The sequence below is a fragment of the Myotis nattereri genome, assembly GCF_964212035.1.
Source record: "Myotis nattereri genome assembly, chromosome: 8".
Classification (NCBI taxonomy): domain Eukaryota; kingdom Metazoa; phylum Chordata; class Mammalia; order Chiroptera; family Vespertilionidae; genus Myotis; species Myotis nattereri.
The window spans coordinates 20,109,950-20,128,980 of NC_138083.1; the positions used below are offsets into that span (position 1 = coordinate 20,109,950).

Below are 19,031 nucleotides of genomic sequence, written 5' to 3' on the forward strand. Positions count from 1 at the left end.
TTCCGTTGCCCTCTTGCATGACTCCAGCTCTGCGTGTGCACCTTTGAGACTCAAATGCCTGCAGATGGGGAGGCCTGAAGAATTTCTCTGTTTCCACCACCCTTCCTCAGAACCTTTTAGGAGCTGCCTTGTCTGCAAAGTTGTGAAGTCTGATTCCTTCGCCTAGAGAATGGCAGATTTTTTACATCGCTTTAATATTTAAATGACATAAAATACATTTAGCCATTCCAGGAACATAGGGAGTGCCGATTATGTTTTAGGCATTGCTGGGTGTTGTCGTTCCAGAGCTGTGCCTTGGTTATGCTGTCTTATTGTTGAGGTGGGGGTGGGGAAGAGATTCACAAGGAGGGTCTCTGATCAGGAGCCTCAGTATGTAGCATGGAAGTTGCTCCCTGTGCACCTACAATCAGAGCACAGTGTCATGATCTTAGATGTGACTCCTCCTGAACTCAGCACAGCCCAGCCCAGCCTCTAGGCTGGAATTTTCACCGTCAATCTTCTGGAATTTGTTTGCTTTCCCTTAGACTTGCCAGAAGCCTGATTTTAGAGGTTTTGGGCTTTTTTGTTTGTTTGTTTTATCTTGGGTCAGATGTTAAGACACAGGCCTGCCAGTCTCCTCCCTGAGGGGCTGCCATTGACCCTCCTTCCTGCATTTCTCTGAACTCACTCTAGTTTGAATGGGAGCTATTAGAGTTTAAATATTAATTCATTTGACAAATATTGATTGAAGAGCTACTATGTGCCAGACATAAAATTAGGGACTGGTTTATAGTATTTATTTAATACACTTGTATATAACATTATATAGTGATAACTGCTAAGGAGAGAAACAGTTCAGAATAAGGGAGGTTGATGATTACTCTCTTGTATGGGGCAATGGGGGAAGGTGGCTTTTGAGCAGAGACCTGAGGAAGTGAGGCCTATATATGTATATAGGGAATTCTTCTAAACTAGGGCTGGTGTTTTCCCCTAGACATTTGCTAGTGTCTGGAGATATTTTTGGTTTTACAACCTTGGGGGAAAGAGTGTGTGTTACTGATATCTAGTGGGTAGAGGCTAGGGATGCTGCTAAACATTCTACAATACACAAAATGTCTCTCTATAATGAAAACTCATCTGGTCCACAGTGTCAATCGTGCTGAGGTAGAGAATCCCTGCTGTAGGAAAAGAGAAGGCTAGATGATGTGAGAAGACAACAGTGACTACAAAAGCAGACTGAATAAAGGAAAAGCAGTGGCCAGGCCCTGAAGTGGGGTAAGGCTGGCAAGTTTGAGGACAGCAAGGAGCAGAGGGTACCTAGAGAGGCATGAGCAAGGGGGAGAGTGGCAGGAGACGAGAGCAGGAGGTTAACAAGGCATGTGATCATATAGTATTTTGTAGAAGGATGCAAAGACTTGGCCTGTTATCTCAGTGAAATGGGAGGCTACATAAAGGATCTTAGCAGAGGAGTGGCCTGCCCTAATATCCCTAGTATCCCTCTGGCTGTCAAGTAGAGTATGAAACATGGCTGGGGCTTGAGTGGTATTATGCTTGATCATTGCAATGATACAGGTAAAAGATGCTATGGTTGGGGCCAGGGAAGAGAGTGGTACAGGTGTCTTGATGCTATCGGATTATGACTGAAATGTGGATTCTGTTGTCTGCCATAAGGAAAACCAAACTCATGAGACTGGTGCTGGTAAAAGGAAAGAGGTTTATTCAAGTGCCAGCATCTCAAGAAGATGAGGGACTTTTCCCAGTCCTCAAAAACCAGTCTTAAAATCTCAGTGCAGATGGAGGTTGTTTATAAGGAGGGAGAGGGAACGCAGAACCAAAAGATCACGGGGAGGAGCTGCAGACATGCAGGCAGTGTCCTTGCTGGTCCCAATATGATTCTCATGGTCAGTGTCCTTGAGTTGGTCATGTGTTTTTTTTTTGTTTTGTTTTTTTAATCAATGAATTCCTGTGTCTGGGCAGTCAGCATTAGCCTGGGCAGGGCCTTGAAGATCAGACTGCTCCTTAGGTTCACACAGGAAATGAAACTGCTGGATTGTGAAGTATACTAAAATAAACTTTTAACATGTAAGCTCTAGTTTTGAGAGAAAAATCAGGTAAGAGTAACAAGCTTGGTTTAGCATTTACTAAGATTAATATGGGTAGCTTTATATAAGTATAGCATATCCATTCCATGTTACATTATTGGGGACATATTTTGATGGCAGAGTCAATACCAAGTATGTAGTGTTAAGAGAAAGAAAGGAACAAAGTAGAGCCATGATTTTGGGTCCAAGTAACTGCAAGGAAGGTTGGCATTCACTGAGAAGGGATAATGTGCAGGTTTGGGAGGCAGGAGGAAACAAGGGTAGGTTTTTCTTTATTTATTTATGAAATCTTTATTGTTGAAAGTATTACATATGTTCCCCCCTTTTTCCCGTGATGCCATCAAGAAGAGTGGGTTTTTCAGTGCATTAAGTCTGAGTTGCCTATTTGGTATCCTCACAGGTATATTGAGGTAGGCAGGTCTGTTGCATGAGAGGTCTGCCAAGAGATTTAGATGTGAGAGTCATTAGCATGTAGATTGCAGGTAAAGTCAAGAGACAAGAAGAGATCATCAAGGGATGGCCATAGATATTACACTTCCAAGGATGAAAGACTCCATGGAGCGGGTTCAGTGGAGAGCAGGAGGGGAGGACTTGAAGAACCACAGTGTAGGGATCTCTTTGTAGGTGATTTTTTCTAAAGGGCAAGAGAGAAATTGGTGACAGCCAGACAGAGATACAGGGCCAAGGGAAGTGATGGGGTGGTAGTGGTTGGTGGAATAGCCATAGCAGCTATGTGAGTACGTGGGGATGATCCATAGATAGGAGAAGATGATGCAGAAGGCAGAGGTGTGTGTGGTGCCGGGGCAACTAATGTACAGGAAGGCCTCATCGTAGGAACATACACAGGTTATCCATAGTAATGGAGAGAAGAGCCAGCAAGTTAGGAGACATCTAGATATTAGAGGAAATAAAGGTTTTAAAGAGGGAGAAAGATTCCTTTGTAGTCGGGTATCTACAGAACCTTTCCTAAAGAAGGCAAGATTTCAAAGAAGTTATATAAATTAGGCAATAAGTTTAATTCATTTTAATTGAGCTTTTATGTTTCAAGTTTACTTTGCCTATCATATGCCAAGAATGCAACATGATGTTTAAGGTCCATTTTTTCTTACAGTGTTTTTGATGAGAAATAAAAAAGTTTAACACTCTAGAGCAGTGGTTGCCAACCGGTGGTCCGCAGACCACAGATGGTCCCGGAGGTCCGAAGGTTGGCGACCGCTGCTCTAGAGAATACCTAAAAAAACACACACCAAAAACCTAAAAAGATGTTCTCTTTCCTCAACGATGTTTTATTCCACTTCTGATTTCAGGAACAAACTCTAGCCCTTAGGAAAGAAGGGATTGGAGTTGTTTTGGATTCCGAGCTGCCCCATTTGATTGGCATTGATGACGACCTTCTGAGTACTGGAATTATCTTATATCACTTGAAGGTAAGACTGCCTGAGTGGAACATTCTAATCTTGTTTTCCTTTACACACTAGCAAGGTTTGTTATAATACTCTGTGTCCCTGAACACAGCTATTACATTAAAGAATATGCAACAAATCCTTGAGTCCTTTTGGGGATTTCCCACAGTTCATTGGGGTTCTGTGGTATTGGAAGTTCCCATTTTTATGGAGTTCTAAAGCTAAATGTGTAGAATTAGCAAAGGCAGGTAAGGAACAGAAAGTCAGAGAGACTAGGGAAGAAAAGTCACAAGTACTTGGAATCGGGAATGGCTATATGTTTTCTGGGCCATCATTTTAATTTTAAAGGTGTATCTCCTGACCACATTATTGGACCTGGTCCTGAACAGGCTATTCATGTCAAGAGAGCAGAATTTCCACATCCGCATCAGTGGTTACCTCTGTACCCTTGACTTTACTAACCTCTCTCTGATCCATGGCTTAAAATGAAAATGGTATTGCACTGTGCTTTGTGGGCTCCCATAAACTTTTAGACATAAAGAAACCCTCTTCACTGGAGGAGAAACTCAAAACTCTCCAGCAAGGATCAGGAACATCACTGAGATGATTGTCATGGGCAGATTATGATACAGGCCGAGATAGGAGCCTACCCATTGTTGGACAGTAAGCCCCAGGAGTTCTACTGTCATCTTCCCGACAACCTTCAGTGTCGTGAACTCTCATAGCACTGAGGCTGTGGCCTTCCCTGGGATATTGCCATGGCTGCCGTGGCCTTCCCTGGGACATTGCTTATCAGGTCATTAGGGCTTAAATGAAAAATGAAGAAATAGACACTTCCCATGTCCTTACTAATAAATTTTACTTGTGTATTCTTCCCAGGAAGGTCAGACATATGTTGGTAGAGAAGATGCTTCAACAGAACAAGATATTGGTAAGAATCTTCATTAATTTTCTTTTACCAGTGAGTTTTCTTTTTTAATCCTCAGCCAAGGATTTAAAAAAAATAGATTTGAAACATTGGTGTGAGCAAGAAACATCAGTTGGTTGCCTTCTGTATATACCCTGACCAGGGATTGAACTTTTGGTGCATGGGATGAAGCTCCAATCAATTGCACCCAGCCAGGGTGCTAATGATTTAAAAAATTATTTAATGGAGAACTTTCTTTTGAATGACAGACATGAAGTAATTATAAGAGGGAATCTTTTAAAAATGCAGTATAGATAAGCATGTGTATTTCTATAATGTGAAATTCAAATTAATAAAACAGAAGAATTCATTTAGTGAATAAAATGAAACTGAATTCTTCCCCCTCACCCTCCATGTATTCTATACTTTGTCATAGCTTTCAAGAGTATAGTTATTTAAATCACTCTACCCTTGTCACAGTGGGACACTGATTGATGGAAATATGTCAACAGGCACAGGTAAAGGATATAAAGCCCCTTACTGGGAAGAATATAGACACGTACCTGCACAAAGATGATAATGGGAAATAAAATACACACACATGCAGCACACACACACATGGAGGCATGGCTCCCTGGGTTTCCTAGCGATGCTGCCTGAGCAGGGTGAGGACATGCCAGGCTTTACAAGCATAACTTCAGGAAATCATGGCAGTGATGGTGGTGTGTATATGTGTGGGTGGCCAGGTGGGGTCGGCGGGGAAGGATTGTATCTTCGCAGCTGTTTTTAGAATTGCTGGCAATGAACTTGCTTTTCCACCAGTGTAAGCTGTTAATCAAGCCAACCCTAGAAAGTCCTACGTGTATTTACTGTTTGCTGTGAAACTGAGAGAGCTGAAAACCAATTCCCAGAAGTCCTTAGGATCAACAGTTTTTGAGTAGAATTGGGCATCAGGCCTCTCCTTCCAATCGTTAAACGATGTGGTGACCTTTGAGGTTGCCTTACATGATGGTGAGTGGTAAGAACACGTGTTTTCTGTGAGCAGAGAAGTGCAGTTCTGTGGAGAACAATGGGAGATACTTCGCCTGTCCTGAGCGGCTGGTGAAGATCTGTGCCTAAAATCGTGTAGGGTTATTTGACAGGCTTCACATCCATGCCTGCCATTCATTAAACAAGAATAACTCAGGATGGCCATGTGTGATTCGGGAAACCTTAGCTGCCACATGCTCTGCGATGAGAGGTCTGTGAGGTCAAGTTCTCTCAGGGTTGTCACCGGCTGTGGCAGTGTGCATCCCAGTACAGCTCCTGGAGACTTCCTGGGGCCTCCCAAGATCCATTTCATGCCAACTTCACCTTTGATTTCTGCTCCTGGGTCATAAGGTCTGTGATGTGGAGGTCACAATAAGTTCTTGAGCTTTGGAGCCCCTGTGTTCCCTCCATTTTACTGTGAACTTTGGTTGACCGATGAAAGTTTATTCGGCATCAAACAGAGTGGCTCAGAGGTGTTCCATTAAGACAAGTTACTCAGTTATCTTTTTTTCTGAAGATGAAGTAAATAAACATCCCAGAATGTATTTCCTTATACAGGTGATATTCAGACCCTTTAAGGCAGCGGTTCTCAACCTGTGGGTCGCGACCCCTTTGGGGGTTGAACGATCCTTTCACAGGGGTTGCCTAAGACCATCGGAAAACACATATATAATTACATATTGTTTTTGTGATTAATCACTATGCTTTAACTGTGTTCAATTTGTAACAATGAAATTGGGGGTTACCACAACATGAGGAACTGTATTAAAGGGTCGCGGCATTAGGAAGGTTGAGAACCACTGCTTTAAGGTAACATTCAAGGGATACGTTCAGTTCTATCAATTCATGCCATGAACTGAAATTCAGCTTCCTCACTAAATATAAATGTTCACTTCACAGGATTTACATGGAAAAGAAAACACTTTTTTCAATATGGAAAAATTAATAAAGGTTGGGAATCATTGTTCTAGATACCAAAGAAAACATTTCTCTGTTTTTCCAACTTAGTTCTGCACGGTCTGGACTTGGAGAGTGAGCACTGTATCTTTGAAAATGCCGGTGGGACGGTGACTCTGATACCCCTAAGTGGGTCTCAGTGCTCTGTGAATGGTGTGCAGATCGTGGAGGCCACACACCTAAATCAAGGTACTTGGGCTTGGGTTTTCAGAGTTTTTTGTATATACTTTTGCTAGAAAACAATGGGGGAACATGTGCATCTTAGAATTATTTACTGATGAGAAGAGTATAAAGAGTGAAGACTGCTTTATTATGCTGTTTTTCTCTCATTTTGTCAAAGGACTTATTTATAGTACTATTGTTTTATTGAATTAAACAGGACCATGTATGTAGTTGTCTTAGAAGTTACTGCTGTAATGGAAATATGACTTTAACAGGTTGTTTTAAGTTAAAAATGACCTTAACACAATGGCTTCTTTTAATAATTTTATTACCTTATTTATATTTTTAAATGAAAAATTATAATTATAACATAAAGGATCTGGTATCATATCTTTTTCCCCCCTTTGAAATAATTTCAAGTATTATAGAAGTTTTGAGAATAGTACAAAGAACTTTTTATTTTAGAAGCACTTGAAAATAAATTGCTAATAAGCTGTCCCATTACCCCTGAACATCAGTACATATCTCCTTTAAACAATGACATCTTATATGTAACTACAGTCCAGCCGTTCACAGGAAACTGACACTGAGATATTTCTACCATCTGGTTCTCAGCCCTCCTCTGCCATCTGTCCCCCCAATGTCCATAATGGGTCCACTATTCAGTCCCGCATCCGGTTACATTTGGCTGCCATGTCTCTCTGTGTTCCGGAAGATATCCTTTGTCTTTTCTTGACTTTTATGACTTTGACAGTTTTAAAAACTGCACATCAGATATGTTATAGAATGTTCCACCCCATAAATGCAATATTTATCTGATGCTTCCTCACGACTAATATCATGCATTTTGACAGGAATAGCAGAGAAATGATGCTGTATTTTTCTTGCATCCCATTTCACGGTGTCTATTGCGATTCCGTTAGCATTTGATTAAAGTGGAGCTTGCTAGGCTTCTTCACTGTGAAGTTACTCTTTCTTTTTTTTGCATTTTTGATACAAAACTGAAAACAACAAATGAAACAAAGAGAAACTCATAGGCACAGACAACAGTATGTTGTCTTCCAGCAGGAAAGGGGGGTGGAGGGAGATAGTAAAAAGGGTCAAATATATGATGATGGAAAGAAATTTGACTTTGAGTAGTAAACATACAATGCAATATGTAGATGTTGTATTATAGAATTGTACACATTAAGTTACTCTTTTCTCTCTTTTTTATTAATAAGAATATTGGGAAGGTACTTTGAGATCATAAATGTTTCATTCTTATACTTTCACCCTCTGGTTTTAGAATCCATTGAGTTTTCCTTTTTGTCAGATTTAATTTTGATTCTAATAGTGAATGGTGATTTTCCTCCTTCTAAATTTATTCTCTTTTTAATGTAAAACAACATTTATTTTTATAAATTAAAAAAAAGATATTTACAAAAAGTTGGCGTTATACTTTAAGAAAGAACTCTCTCTTTTTGCCATTTATTTATTTTGCCATTTATTTGCCATTTATTATTCATGTATTAATTTAAATCTACAGGGGCATATGGCTTGCTATTTTATTTGGTAGGTTTTGGTTTATTTCTGTCATTATTTATTTTAAAGCTCAAATTGTCCCAGTTTTGGCAAAGGGGACTTCCTTTTAAGCTGGTTTCTCTGTCTTTTTGGCTTGTCCCATTGTGAACACTTCTCAGGTTCATCTTATATTTTCCTGGAATCAGCGAATTCTCCAAGGACCCTGGCTTCTTTTAGTGGAGAATGGTATTTAGAAACCAAGATCTGGGCACTAGGTGTGCTCACTGCTACTGAAGTGTCCTTGCTCCCAGGTCCTGTCAGTTAACAGAATTAAGGAAAGTGTGTGTGTGTGTGTGTGTGTGTGTGTGTGTGTGTGTGAACATTTACAACTACATTTCTATTTATATTGGTATGTTGAAATACTTTCACTATAACAGTAACCAGTAATTCACACCAACACCTCTTATTTCAACCCAATACCTTCGAGTTTATTCTAGTTTTCTCCTTTTTCTTAAAAAGCTGCACTGAGTTGCCAAGCCTCCTGCATTGTGCTGCTGCTGTCTGAATTGGGGCTCATAAATCAACCAATGGGCTAAAGACTTTAGGGCTGCACTGCTATATACTTATTTGCATCTTCAACCAATCAATGGCTCCATTTGGATCAGTCAGCTATTTGAACCAGTCAATCAGTGAAGATTTGAATCCTCTTGCTTGAGAATGGCTCAGTCAGGGATTGGGGATGGGAACTTTTCTCTACCTAGAAGCCAGCTTCACCTGTGCCTCAATGAAGAGAAATTGAATACTGCTTCTCCATTGAATACTGCTTATCCCTGGTTGGAGCTGCAGCGCCTGAGCTGAGCTGCAACTATGGCACTGAGCTCTCACTGGAGCAGAACGGTGACACTTCTCATCTGGATCGCCTTGCTGGAGCTGATCTACAGCCATACTTTTCACGATTGAGCTATCTCACAGATGTGCTGTTCCACAGCCAGGTCACGTCACACTTGAGCTGCTTTAACTGAATAAGGTCTTTCCCCACCACTGCACCCCAAACCGGGGACTTCTGTTGGTGTTGAATTGGTGACAGTGGCCTTCCATTCACGCTTCAGTATAGTGTTAACCTCTGGAGAAGAAGGGAAGTTTTTTATTAAACAGGTCTACAAAACAATTTTCAACTATAAGGTTTAAAGGAAGAAAAGACTAAAGCAAAAATAAAGTATATATACTTCATTAAAACATAATAATAATTGGGAAACAGAATTAAACAAAGCACTTTTTTTTACTCCAAAACTACCTTGACTTTTACCCATGAAGTGTTTTAAGTAACAGTATCAAGAATAGAGAATGCAGATGGATGTTCACCTAGGTCACATGATCTAACCTCATTAATTCCACATTTGACTGGATTCCTGATTCACTCTGTACTGCCAGCAACTTCCTATCTCTTTACTACCAGCTTCCAGTTTATTGCTGATATTTGGTATTTAAATGTCTCTTCTCATTAATAAATTACTATTAATTTTAAATGTGTTAGTTAGGCTGTCCTATCACAAAGCACATGTAACTACCACTTATTTATCTAAATCACTTAAGATGCTTGTGAAAGTCAACTAATAGAAGATTTAGCTATACTGAGCAGATTGTCATCATCGGGGGGGGAAATTTTTACCTGTATCAGTTAATAGCCCTCCTTCTTTCGGGTTGCGTAAATAGTACTCCCCTGTTTTAAATTGCAGGAATGTTTTTATCTGGTAAGGGCACTATAATGAAAAGCATTTGCTAATGCTGTGAGAATTCAGTGTGGCCGCCAATATAACATATGTTGCCTAAAGCCTTGTGTATGAAGCTTTTCTTCCCTTTTTCGAGTTCCTCCAAAAATTGTGTGTGGGGTATGTAGCACTGCATCTAACCATGTTCTTTAATCGACATGTTCTCTGACACTTAGTTTTCCTCCCATGATTCGGTAGATAGTTCCACAGTATGATTTCATTGTCTAATTCCATAGAAAGAGGAGACAGTTGCTGGAGAAGAAAGTGTACAGTTGACCATGGTGTGTAGTACATAGGCCTTGAGCTTGTCTTTGGTAGTCTCAGACCTTATATTTTTCTTTTTTTCTTTTTTACTCGTATACTTAATATGAAATGTTATAAAAATCAATCCAGTTATAATTAAGAAAGTAATTCAGCATTTGCCCTACAATTGCCATGAAGTATTAGCTCTTGTTTTGATTTTTCTTTTCACTATAAGTTACTTTAGTGCCGATAGTTGTTAAATGTAATTAATTTTCTGTTCATATCAGTGGACTCCTTTGATCTTCTTGCTGGTTTCTCAGAACCATAGAATGCTCATCTCTTCTTTTAGAAGTGCTGCAGAAACTACATCTGGGGAGTTTACACTTAGGTGCATTTGAATGTGTTACGCCTGAGTGCCAAAATACATTTGCCTCTACTCAGGCACTCAGAAAGAGGGATCAGGGATTGTCTGGGGAGTGGAGCTGATGAGCCTTTGATAAAATTTTCATTTGCTAAAGTTCTGGTGTGAGTTGGTCGGAAGCAAATTAAAAAGGAATTTTAGTGGAACTACAAAGAGAAATAGTTCTTCTAGGAGTTTAGCCAGGACATCGAGGGAACAGAAGAGGCCTGTTACACACTACAAAAAGGCCAGCAGATATCAGTGCTAATCCCCACTGGACTCACCTGCGCTTGCTCATAAGTACTTTAGATTTCTTCCTCAAATTTGTGACCCGACAGTCTGCTTTGCACATGGATGGTTCAGCAGATACTGTTCAATGTCAAAGCCTAAACTGTTCTTAAGGACTATTTCCAAAGTCAGTGGTTCTTAAAGTGTGTCCCCACTCAACAACATCAACCTTAGCTGGAAGCTTTTTGAAATGCCCATCTTAGACCTGCTGAGTCAGAAAATATAGGGATGGGGCCCAGCAATCTATTTCTTTTTTTTTTTTTTTTTTTTTTACAAGTGATTCTGATGCACACTCAGATATCAGAGTAGCTGAACAAAGCTAATCATGTTTGTGTTAATTATAACCCAGAATGAAATATTCATATTTCATCACCTCAGAAATCTTCATATGATATTTAATAGGAAAAAAAGTTGATTTATTTGTGTTATAGCAGAATCAGAAAACTTGACATGAAATGTGCAAGAGAAATCAATAGTGATATTGATAATTATTATCACTATACTCCTTAAAAGTCACTAGGAATGTTTACATGTTTAATATTTTTCAGTGTACCTGAAGTATTAAAATAGAAAATTTCATGTGAAATCACCTTCAGTGGTTTTATTAACAGATATTTAAGTGAAGCTTATTTTGTTGTTCTTAACAACTATCTTTGTCTACCCTCTTACAATGCCATTTCCCTTTTTAAGACCCTCTGGAATTTGACTATCTTCAGGTATTTAACAGGCCCTGAACTAATCTCAAAGATGTCGTCATATATTCAGGAAGGTTTAAACATACTCTAACAGTTACAAATTAAGCACTTCACACAAAGTCCATCTGCTGTAGTTTGTTGATAGTTAAAGAGAATTTAAGATCTGGAAGGAACCTTATTTAGTTTGATGACTAAATAAGGATACTGAATTCTGGATACACCAAAAGAGCAGGGTAACGCACATGCTCTGTGTATCATCCAGAAATCTACACCCGCAGCCATTCTCTTTCATCCATTTATTTACTTTTCCTCAGCTCTCATATTGCTTTTTAATGTATACTCACGAGTCTCCTTTTAACAGAAACCCAACAAACTATCCCATGGGACCCATAACCCCCATCTAGCTACTGCCAACTCTGTCTCTCTCTTTATACACAGACTTTCTGAGTGAGTTGTCTGTCTGGGCTCAGATGCTTCGTTCTTACTCCTCCACCCCTTCAGTTTGGCTTCTGACCACTGTCAAAATGCTCTCACCGAGGTCCCTCGTGACCTCCCTGCCACCACAGCCAATGGCGTTTTTCGGATCTCTCTGCAGCATCTGCATCATTGATCGCTCCTTCCCTTGGTTTCTGAGATTTTCCTTCTCCCTCTCTGCTGGCCCCTTCTCTGTTTCCTTTCTAGGTTCCTGCTCCTCTAGTTGGCCATTGAAAGCCAGTGTTCTCTAAGGGGCCCAGTCTGTTCCACCTCTATTCTCTCAGGTGACTTCCCCACACCTGTGGCTTCATTTCTTAGAGATGACTCTCAAATATATAGAGAGTGATATACACGCGCACACACACACGCACACACACACATGCACACACACGTACACACACATGCACACACACGTACACATATATGATACCTATATGTGTGTATCTATAAACAGATATTATGTATTATGTATACATATGTGTGTGTTATGTATACCTATATAAGTAGGCAATAAGTAGGTAGGTAGGTTGGTAAATAGATTGAGTGAGTAGGTGTGTAGGTTGGTGGATAGATAGATTAGTAGGTATCCTAGGCTGTTCTTCTGGAGTTTCAGATCCAAATTTCTGCCTGCCAAAAGCATCTCAAATTCATTATGTCAAAACTAAACTCATGATTCCTCAGTTAAGCCAATCTTAGTCCTTTTCTAGTGTTCTCAATCTGTGTGAACAACTCAACACCCACCTAGTTATTGCAGGCCAAACCTCAGGAGCCACTTTCTTACCTCCCTGTGCCTGTATTTAGCCCATCATTGAGTCTTGTTCTTATTTCCTAAATATCTTATTTCCTTTCTTGTCTACCCCACCTCTCCAGTCCTGAGCCACCATTGTCTTTGACCTGGACCATTGCAGTAGTCTCCTTACCTTGTTTATCTGCATCTACTTGTGCCCTCTTTGATTCATTTTGCAAACAGTGGAAAGAATGATCTTTCTGAAACTCACATCTAATCATGTAATGCTGCTGCCCAGCGCCCTTCAGTGTCTTCCTGTTGCACCTACCTGAAATACAAGATTCTTTACTGTATCCTGAAAGATTCTCTGTCGTCTGCTCCCTCTCAAGCCCCAGCTTGTGCAATGCCCTTTCTTGTTCCCTCTGCTGTAGACATACAACTGTCTTCCAATCACTCATCATCATCATCATTTTTACCTGCTAATGAACCTTTATATATGCTACTCCCTGATCTTCAACCTCCCCCCCGCCCCCGCCCCAATCTTCAGAGCTTGTCTTAAGCACTACCTCCCTAAGGGCATCCTTTCTTTCTTTTTTTAAAAAAATATATTTTATTGATTTTTTTACAGAGAGGAAGGGAGAGAGATAGAGAGTTAAAAACATCGATCAGCTGCCTCCTGCACATGTCCCACTGGGGATGTGCCCACAACCAAGGCACATGCCCTTGACCGGAATTGAACCTGGGACCCTTCAGTCCGCAGGCTGACGCTCTATCCACTGAGCCAAACCAGTGCTGGCAGGGCATCCTTTCTTGACCTCACCTGCTGTCACCCCGCTCCCCCCACCTTATGTGCTCATTAAACACTGAGCAGGGTAGCTCTCTTTCAGGTGCAGCTTTGCATTTATTTGAGGAATTATTTGATTATTTACTTCTCTCTCCTACTTGTTTGTAAGCTCCCTAAGGGCAAGGCATATGTCTGACTTGTTCACCTTTGTGTCCCCAGTGCTGATCACAGTGATTAGCGTATGGAAAATGTTCATTAAGGTGTGTTGAGTGAATGAATGAACAGCAGCATTATGTAAAAATGAAGCACATTTTTAAAGTCAGTAAGTTGTTGAGTAAAGGATGCAATAGAGGAAACAGAGGTAAACCAGCCTTAGCAGAGCCTCTTTTATGTGCCAGGTAGTTCACACACATTATTTAGATGGAAACAAGGAAAGGTCATGGGTAATTTTGTTTTCTTTTATAACTTTTTAAAAAGATTTTTCCGTGTATTTCATGCAAACACAAGGGTTGCAAGATTATTTTTTAATGACTTAATATGGTATGAAATCTGTTTCTGCAATACTATTCTATTTTTTTCCATTAATGTACTGTAGTAATTTTCAACCCACATTGTGATGGTGCCTCTCCATAATTGGGAAATATATGAAGCGATTTTATATGAGGGGATACGCAGACTGTGGAGTGGATAATGCCCACAGCTGCCCTTCTCAGTCTCCTAAAGGCGTGCTTTCCTTCTCACATGGACTCTCTTTCCACTAAATCAGGGGTGGGCAAACTTTTTGACTCGAGAGCCACAATGGGTTCTTAAACTGGACCGGAGGGCCGGAACAAAAGCATGGATGGAGTGTTTGTGTGAACTAATATAAATTCAAAGTAAACATCATTACATAAAAGGGTACGGTCTTTTTTTTTTTTTTAGTTTTATTCATTTCAAACGGGCCGGATCCCGCCCGTGGGCCATAGTTTGCCCATCGCTGCACTAAATCCTAACCACCACCAGAACCAACCCTCCACTTGTCCCTTGATTATGACCTAAACCTGTTAGGTTTTCACCACATTGAATTGGAAACTTTGAGAATCTGAGATAATATGTTGAATAGCAGGCAGATGTACTGGTGTGAACTCCAGAATAGCTAGCTGTCTGGGGTTATGGTGTTACCTTCGAGATCCAGTGAGCGGTTGGCGACTAGTCAACCAGAGGTAACATGCTCTGTCCAAAGGAAGCAGCCACCAGCAGCCGGGGTTTTTGCCACGTGGCATCACACACCTACTGATACCCTATCTTCCAATTTTTGAAGGGAATCCAGAAAGAAACTCAGACTTATGTGTCAATTGCAGGTTTTTCACCGTTGGCAACTAATGTGTTTTTTAAAGATTCCACAGAATGCACAAATCATATCTGTGAGCTGAATTTTGTTCTGGCCACCCATTTTGGAGCGTGGGTGCAGATTCTCCATCCTGGCTCTCCGTATGCTCACAGTCTGTGTCATCTCGCCAATGTTGGTCCCCCTGCTGCTTTAGATGACCCGCATTTTAGGTGGACATCTCCAGACATAGCAGGCTCAGCCCTTCCCCTGTGGTTACAAGTGGGAACCCCTCTTTTGTTCTCTAGCTGTCCTGTGAGACCCAGATTATTAGTTCCTTGGTGCAAAAGCCTTTCCCCACCTACTGCAGCCTGCACTCGTCACTTGGCTGCTGCACACCTCATCCCATGATGTCCTTCATGGTTGACATCGAGTGTGTCTTATCTTCACAAAGAAGTCGCATTCTTTTTCAGAGCAAAGATTGAACATGGGGTCCATTCTGAGGCGTGTTAGACTCGCAGGTGTTGATGGGACTGGATAAGGCAGTGAAGCTCTTCTGGAACATCACTTCCCTTAGACGCCTCCAGTGACCAGTAACTCCCAGCCTTCCTTGGCTCTGAACTTCCAAAGTGTGTGCTTGCTTATTTGCATAAGCAAGCTGAAATTTGCTGCCCAGCCCCAATAATTTTGTTAGCCTGGGGCATTGACATTGAGTTATTTTACCCCTTTTGCAGTCATTTTCTGAATAAATAGGACCTTAGTCAATCAAAAGGGTTTTGTGTGTGTGTGTGTCTCATTTGACCATCTCAGTTTTAACAGGAAGCAATGGAAGTAGACGTTACATGTACAGAATTTCTTTTCTCTCAAATTCTAAGGGACAATTTAGTGGTAGTTACCTTTAGTACTTTCTCAATTTTACCATGTGTTCTTTTGAAAGCACTTTCCTTTGAGATTTCTACTTTTATTGGCATTCATGATTATTTTCTAAATTTGTGACCATTTGTATTATATCTCTTTGAAGAACTGATTTCTTTTTTCTTCTTCTCAGCAATCAAATGTATAAGTTTTAAATGTCATAGCGTATGTGAATGCTTGGATCCATTACTTCTTCCTTGGGTAACCTGAGCATTGTGATACTTGGCTGTAAAAAGTATCACATTTTACACATTTAAAAGTGACTTATGAAAGCAGGTTTTCCGAGACTAACTCTTCCCCTTACTATTATTGTGTTATAGTCCACTGGAAATTGCATTTCAATGATAAAATTCCATGTTATGATGTTACCAACTGTCCAGGTTGCTTACTGTAAGCTCATTACTGTTTTTGTGTGCTCTCAGGTGCCGTGATACTCTTGGGAAGAACCAATATGTTTCGCTTTAACCATCCGAAGGAGGCTGCCAAGCTCAGGGAGAAGAGGAAGGTGAGCTGCAGGAAATCCCCAGGAGCCAGCTCTGGTCCGGGTGGGGCTACGCCTGGGGCATCTCTACTCTGGTGCCTAGAGTTTAATTTTCCTGTGTACAGAGCCACAAAAGTTATGTAGCCTGGGGTGATTCTGGGGAGTCTGTTTCACAGCAGATTACTGGCTGATGACATGGGAGGGTAAGCAAGTGAAGTTCCAAGCAGGAGAATAGCTCCTAGACCAGTGATGGCGAACCTATGACACCTAAACAGTTTAAATGGTCACCTCTGACACGCGAACTCATTTTTTTGGTTGATTTTTTCTTTGTTAAATGGCATTTAACTATATAAAATAAATATCAAAACTATAAGTCTTTGTTTTACTATGGTTGCAAATATCAAAAAATTTCTATATGTGACACGGTATCAGAATTAAGTTAGGGTTTTTCAAAATGCTGACACGCCGAGCTCAAAAGGTTCGCCATCGCTGTCCTAGACCCTTCCCTTCACAGAGGAGCTTGGTATCATTGTACGTTAAGTGGAGAGTGACATCCGCTTTTGAGCGTCTAGGTTAGGAGTTAACCCAGTATCAGAATCACTATCATCCTAAAGCTTGCTTACTCTTTTTTTTTTTTTTTTCTTGAGATGTGAAGCAGTGAGTGAGTTTAGGACAACTGGGGGAGACTTCATCTTGGTTGGATAAGAATATCCACAGGGTACTTAAGTGCCGGGTGGGGACCAGCGACATGGGAGGAAATGAGAGGGAGCGGGATCTGTCTAGGGTCATCATGCTGTCGGTAGACTGAGGGTGATGATATTTCTATGAGCCAGGCACTGTACGGAACTTCCACATATATTCGACTGCTTTATCTGTGCAGCAGCTTTACTCTCCCATCTCACAGATGATGGAGATGAGGAACAGACAAACTAGTTCCTTAGCCATGAGTGAGGAGTGAGGGCTGCAGCCCTGGCCTGCCAACCGCAACTGTTTGCCCCTCAGCGCGGAGTTACATAGCCCCTCATCTCGGCTTGCTCTTGTAAGGGCTGCCGGAGCTTGCCAGTGCTGTCTGTGGATGGGAAATAAGAAAGCTGCAAACGTCAGCCTTCTCCACGCTGCTTGTCCCAGCCCCTGAAGCCTCTTATCTGTTCCAGCCCAGGGTCTCCCTAGAGGGTCCTTTCTGATACACGGTTGCAAGAAATATGTTTGCCAATAGCTTTCCCTGGAAGCAAAAGAGGTCGAGCTCTTATGTTTTGGCCTCCCTTCCCTCTCCCTCCTCCATCTGTGTCACCCGAGTGTACATGAGCGCTGCTGATAACGGGACAGGGCTCCCGCCGGAAGGAGGGTGGCAGATGCCCTGACCATTCCCTGGACTTGAGTGCAGCGTGGTTGGGGAGACCATCGGGGTGAGGAGTTCCTGGTTAGTTTTCCCAGGTCATGCATGCTAGGGCCCTGCTCTCTTTAGTGGGGGTTTAGGGTTGAGACTGCCCCTGAGTTGCCATCCTCAGACCGACCAGCTGGTGTGAAGGCTAGTGGGGAATGCCTGCACTTCATTGCTTCTCCTAAGTTAACAGCACTGAGTCCAGAGCCCTGGCCTCTGTCTGCTAAGGTAACCGCTCTGCCCTGTGTCTGCTCTTAGAGTGGCCTTCTGTCCTCCTTCAGCTTGTCCATGACCGACCTCTCGAAGTCCTGTGAGAACCTCTCCGCAGTCATGTTATACAACCCAGGGTGAGTGAACAGCCGAGTCTCCTTCCCTGTGATTATCACCGTGGTGGTGTCTATTGTGTCAACTCCATTAAAGTCTCTAGATAAAAATAACACCTCTGCAATCTCGCCTCCTTATCCAATCAGCTGCAGTCATTTTCCAGGTTCCCTTCCAGCCCTTGCTATGTATGTATGTAATTTTGCTTACTTATAATCACAAAATAAATGAGATTACATATTCTGATTTTATTTTTCGCTAAACAGCATAATAAGCATTACTAAGGGTTGTTACGAGCTTCATTATCATTTTCCTAACTGTCTAATATTTTAGAGTTGGCACTTTGATTACTCAGTACACGATCTATCTTTGGCTAAAGCACTTTCATCTCATGTTACAAATTTATTGTAGTAACAGAGACAGTTTTAATTCTGAGGGCACAGCATAACCCAGGAAATTATCTTCACAACTTCTGAGCACTGGGGGCCTCTGAGGACACAAACATTGTGTTTTAAATGGACTTCATAGCTGGGTGACCTTGGCTGACCTTAACTACTCAGGTGTTTCGTGGTTTCATCAGTGAAATGGTGGTAATAATAAGAACAGTTTAAAGCAGAGAACTAAAAGAAAGGACTTTGGGGTCCTTTCCAGTTTTGTGAGGTTTCATACGTTTATTGTTCTATAAGGAAAATACCATGTAAAGCAATGAAGTTAAATCTAATAGCTAAATGAGATAATATTGACAACACCTTCTAGGACTGTCATTTATTTAGTAGTTGCTGTACCATAAGCACTGAGCTAAGCACCTCCCTTCCATCTTTTACTTCTCACTAAGCTGTCCCCGTTTCACACAGACTTTATATAGGTTTGCTCACCCAGTTTCATAGTTAGTGCTCTGGTGTGAGTCCAGGTCTCTCTGATTTCCAACCCATGCTCTGACCATGGGCTACTTCAGACCTGGGGCGGGCCTGTTCCATTGTCCATGGCTCCTGGCTCAGCACTTCTCACGAGCACTAGACCTATAGTGGCATTCCCTCCTCCAGCTCAGGTCAGTACACTGGTCCATGGAAAGCAGACATGCCTACAGGAATTTTTTTAAAAATTTATCTTTATTGTTGCAAGTATTATAGATGTTCCCTTTTTTCCTCCCCATTGACTCTTTCTGCCTCCCTCTCTGCCCCTTCATAGGCCTTCACTGCAGTATT

General features: G+C 41.4%; 1 protein-coding gene across 3 annotated transcripts in view; it reads left to right on the plus strand.

Annotated features, from left to right (window-relative positions):
* The window catches only part of KIF16B (kinesin family member 16B), a gene marked incomplete at its 3' end in the record, with an annotated part of 271,444 nt that overhangs the window by 133,037 nt on the left and 119,376 nt on the right, over positions 1-19,031 (plus strand). For all 3 annotated transcript variants that reach the window (XM_081097230.1, XM_081097231.1, XM_081097229.1), the window contains exons 13-17: positions 3,389-3,508; positions 4,364-4,415; positions 6,429-6,566; positions 16,066-16,148; positions 17,764-17,852. In XM_081097230.1, coding sequence (XP_080953356.1) covers positions 3,389-3,508; positions 4,364-4,415; positions 6,429-6,566; positions 16,066-16,148; positions 17,764-17,852 — 482 coding nt within the window. The remainder of the gene's footprint in view (positions 1-3,388; positions 3,509-4,363; positions 4,416-6,428; positions 6,567-16,065; positions 16,149-17,763; positions 17,853-19,031) is intronic.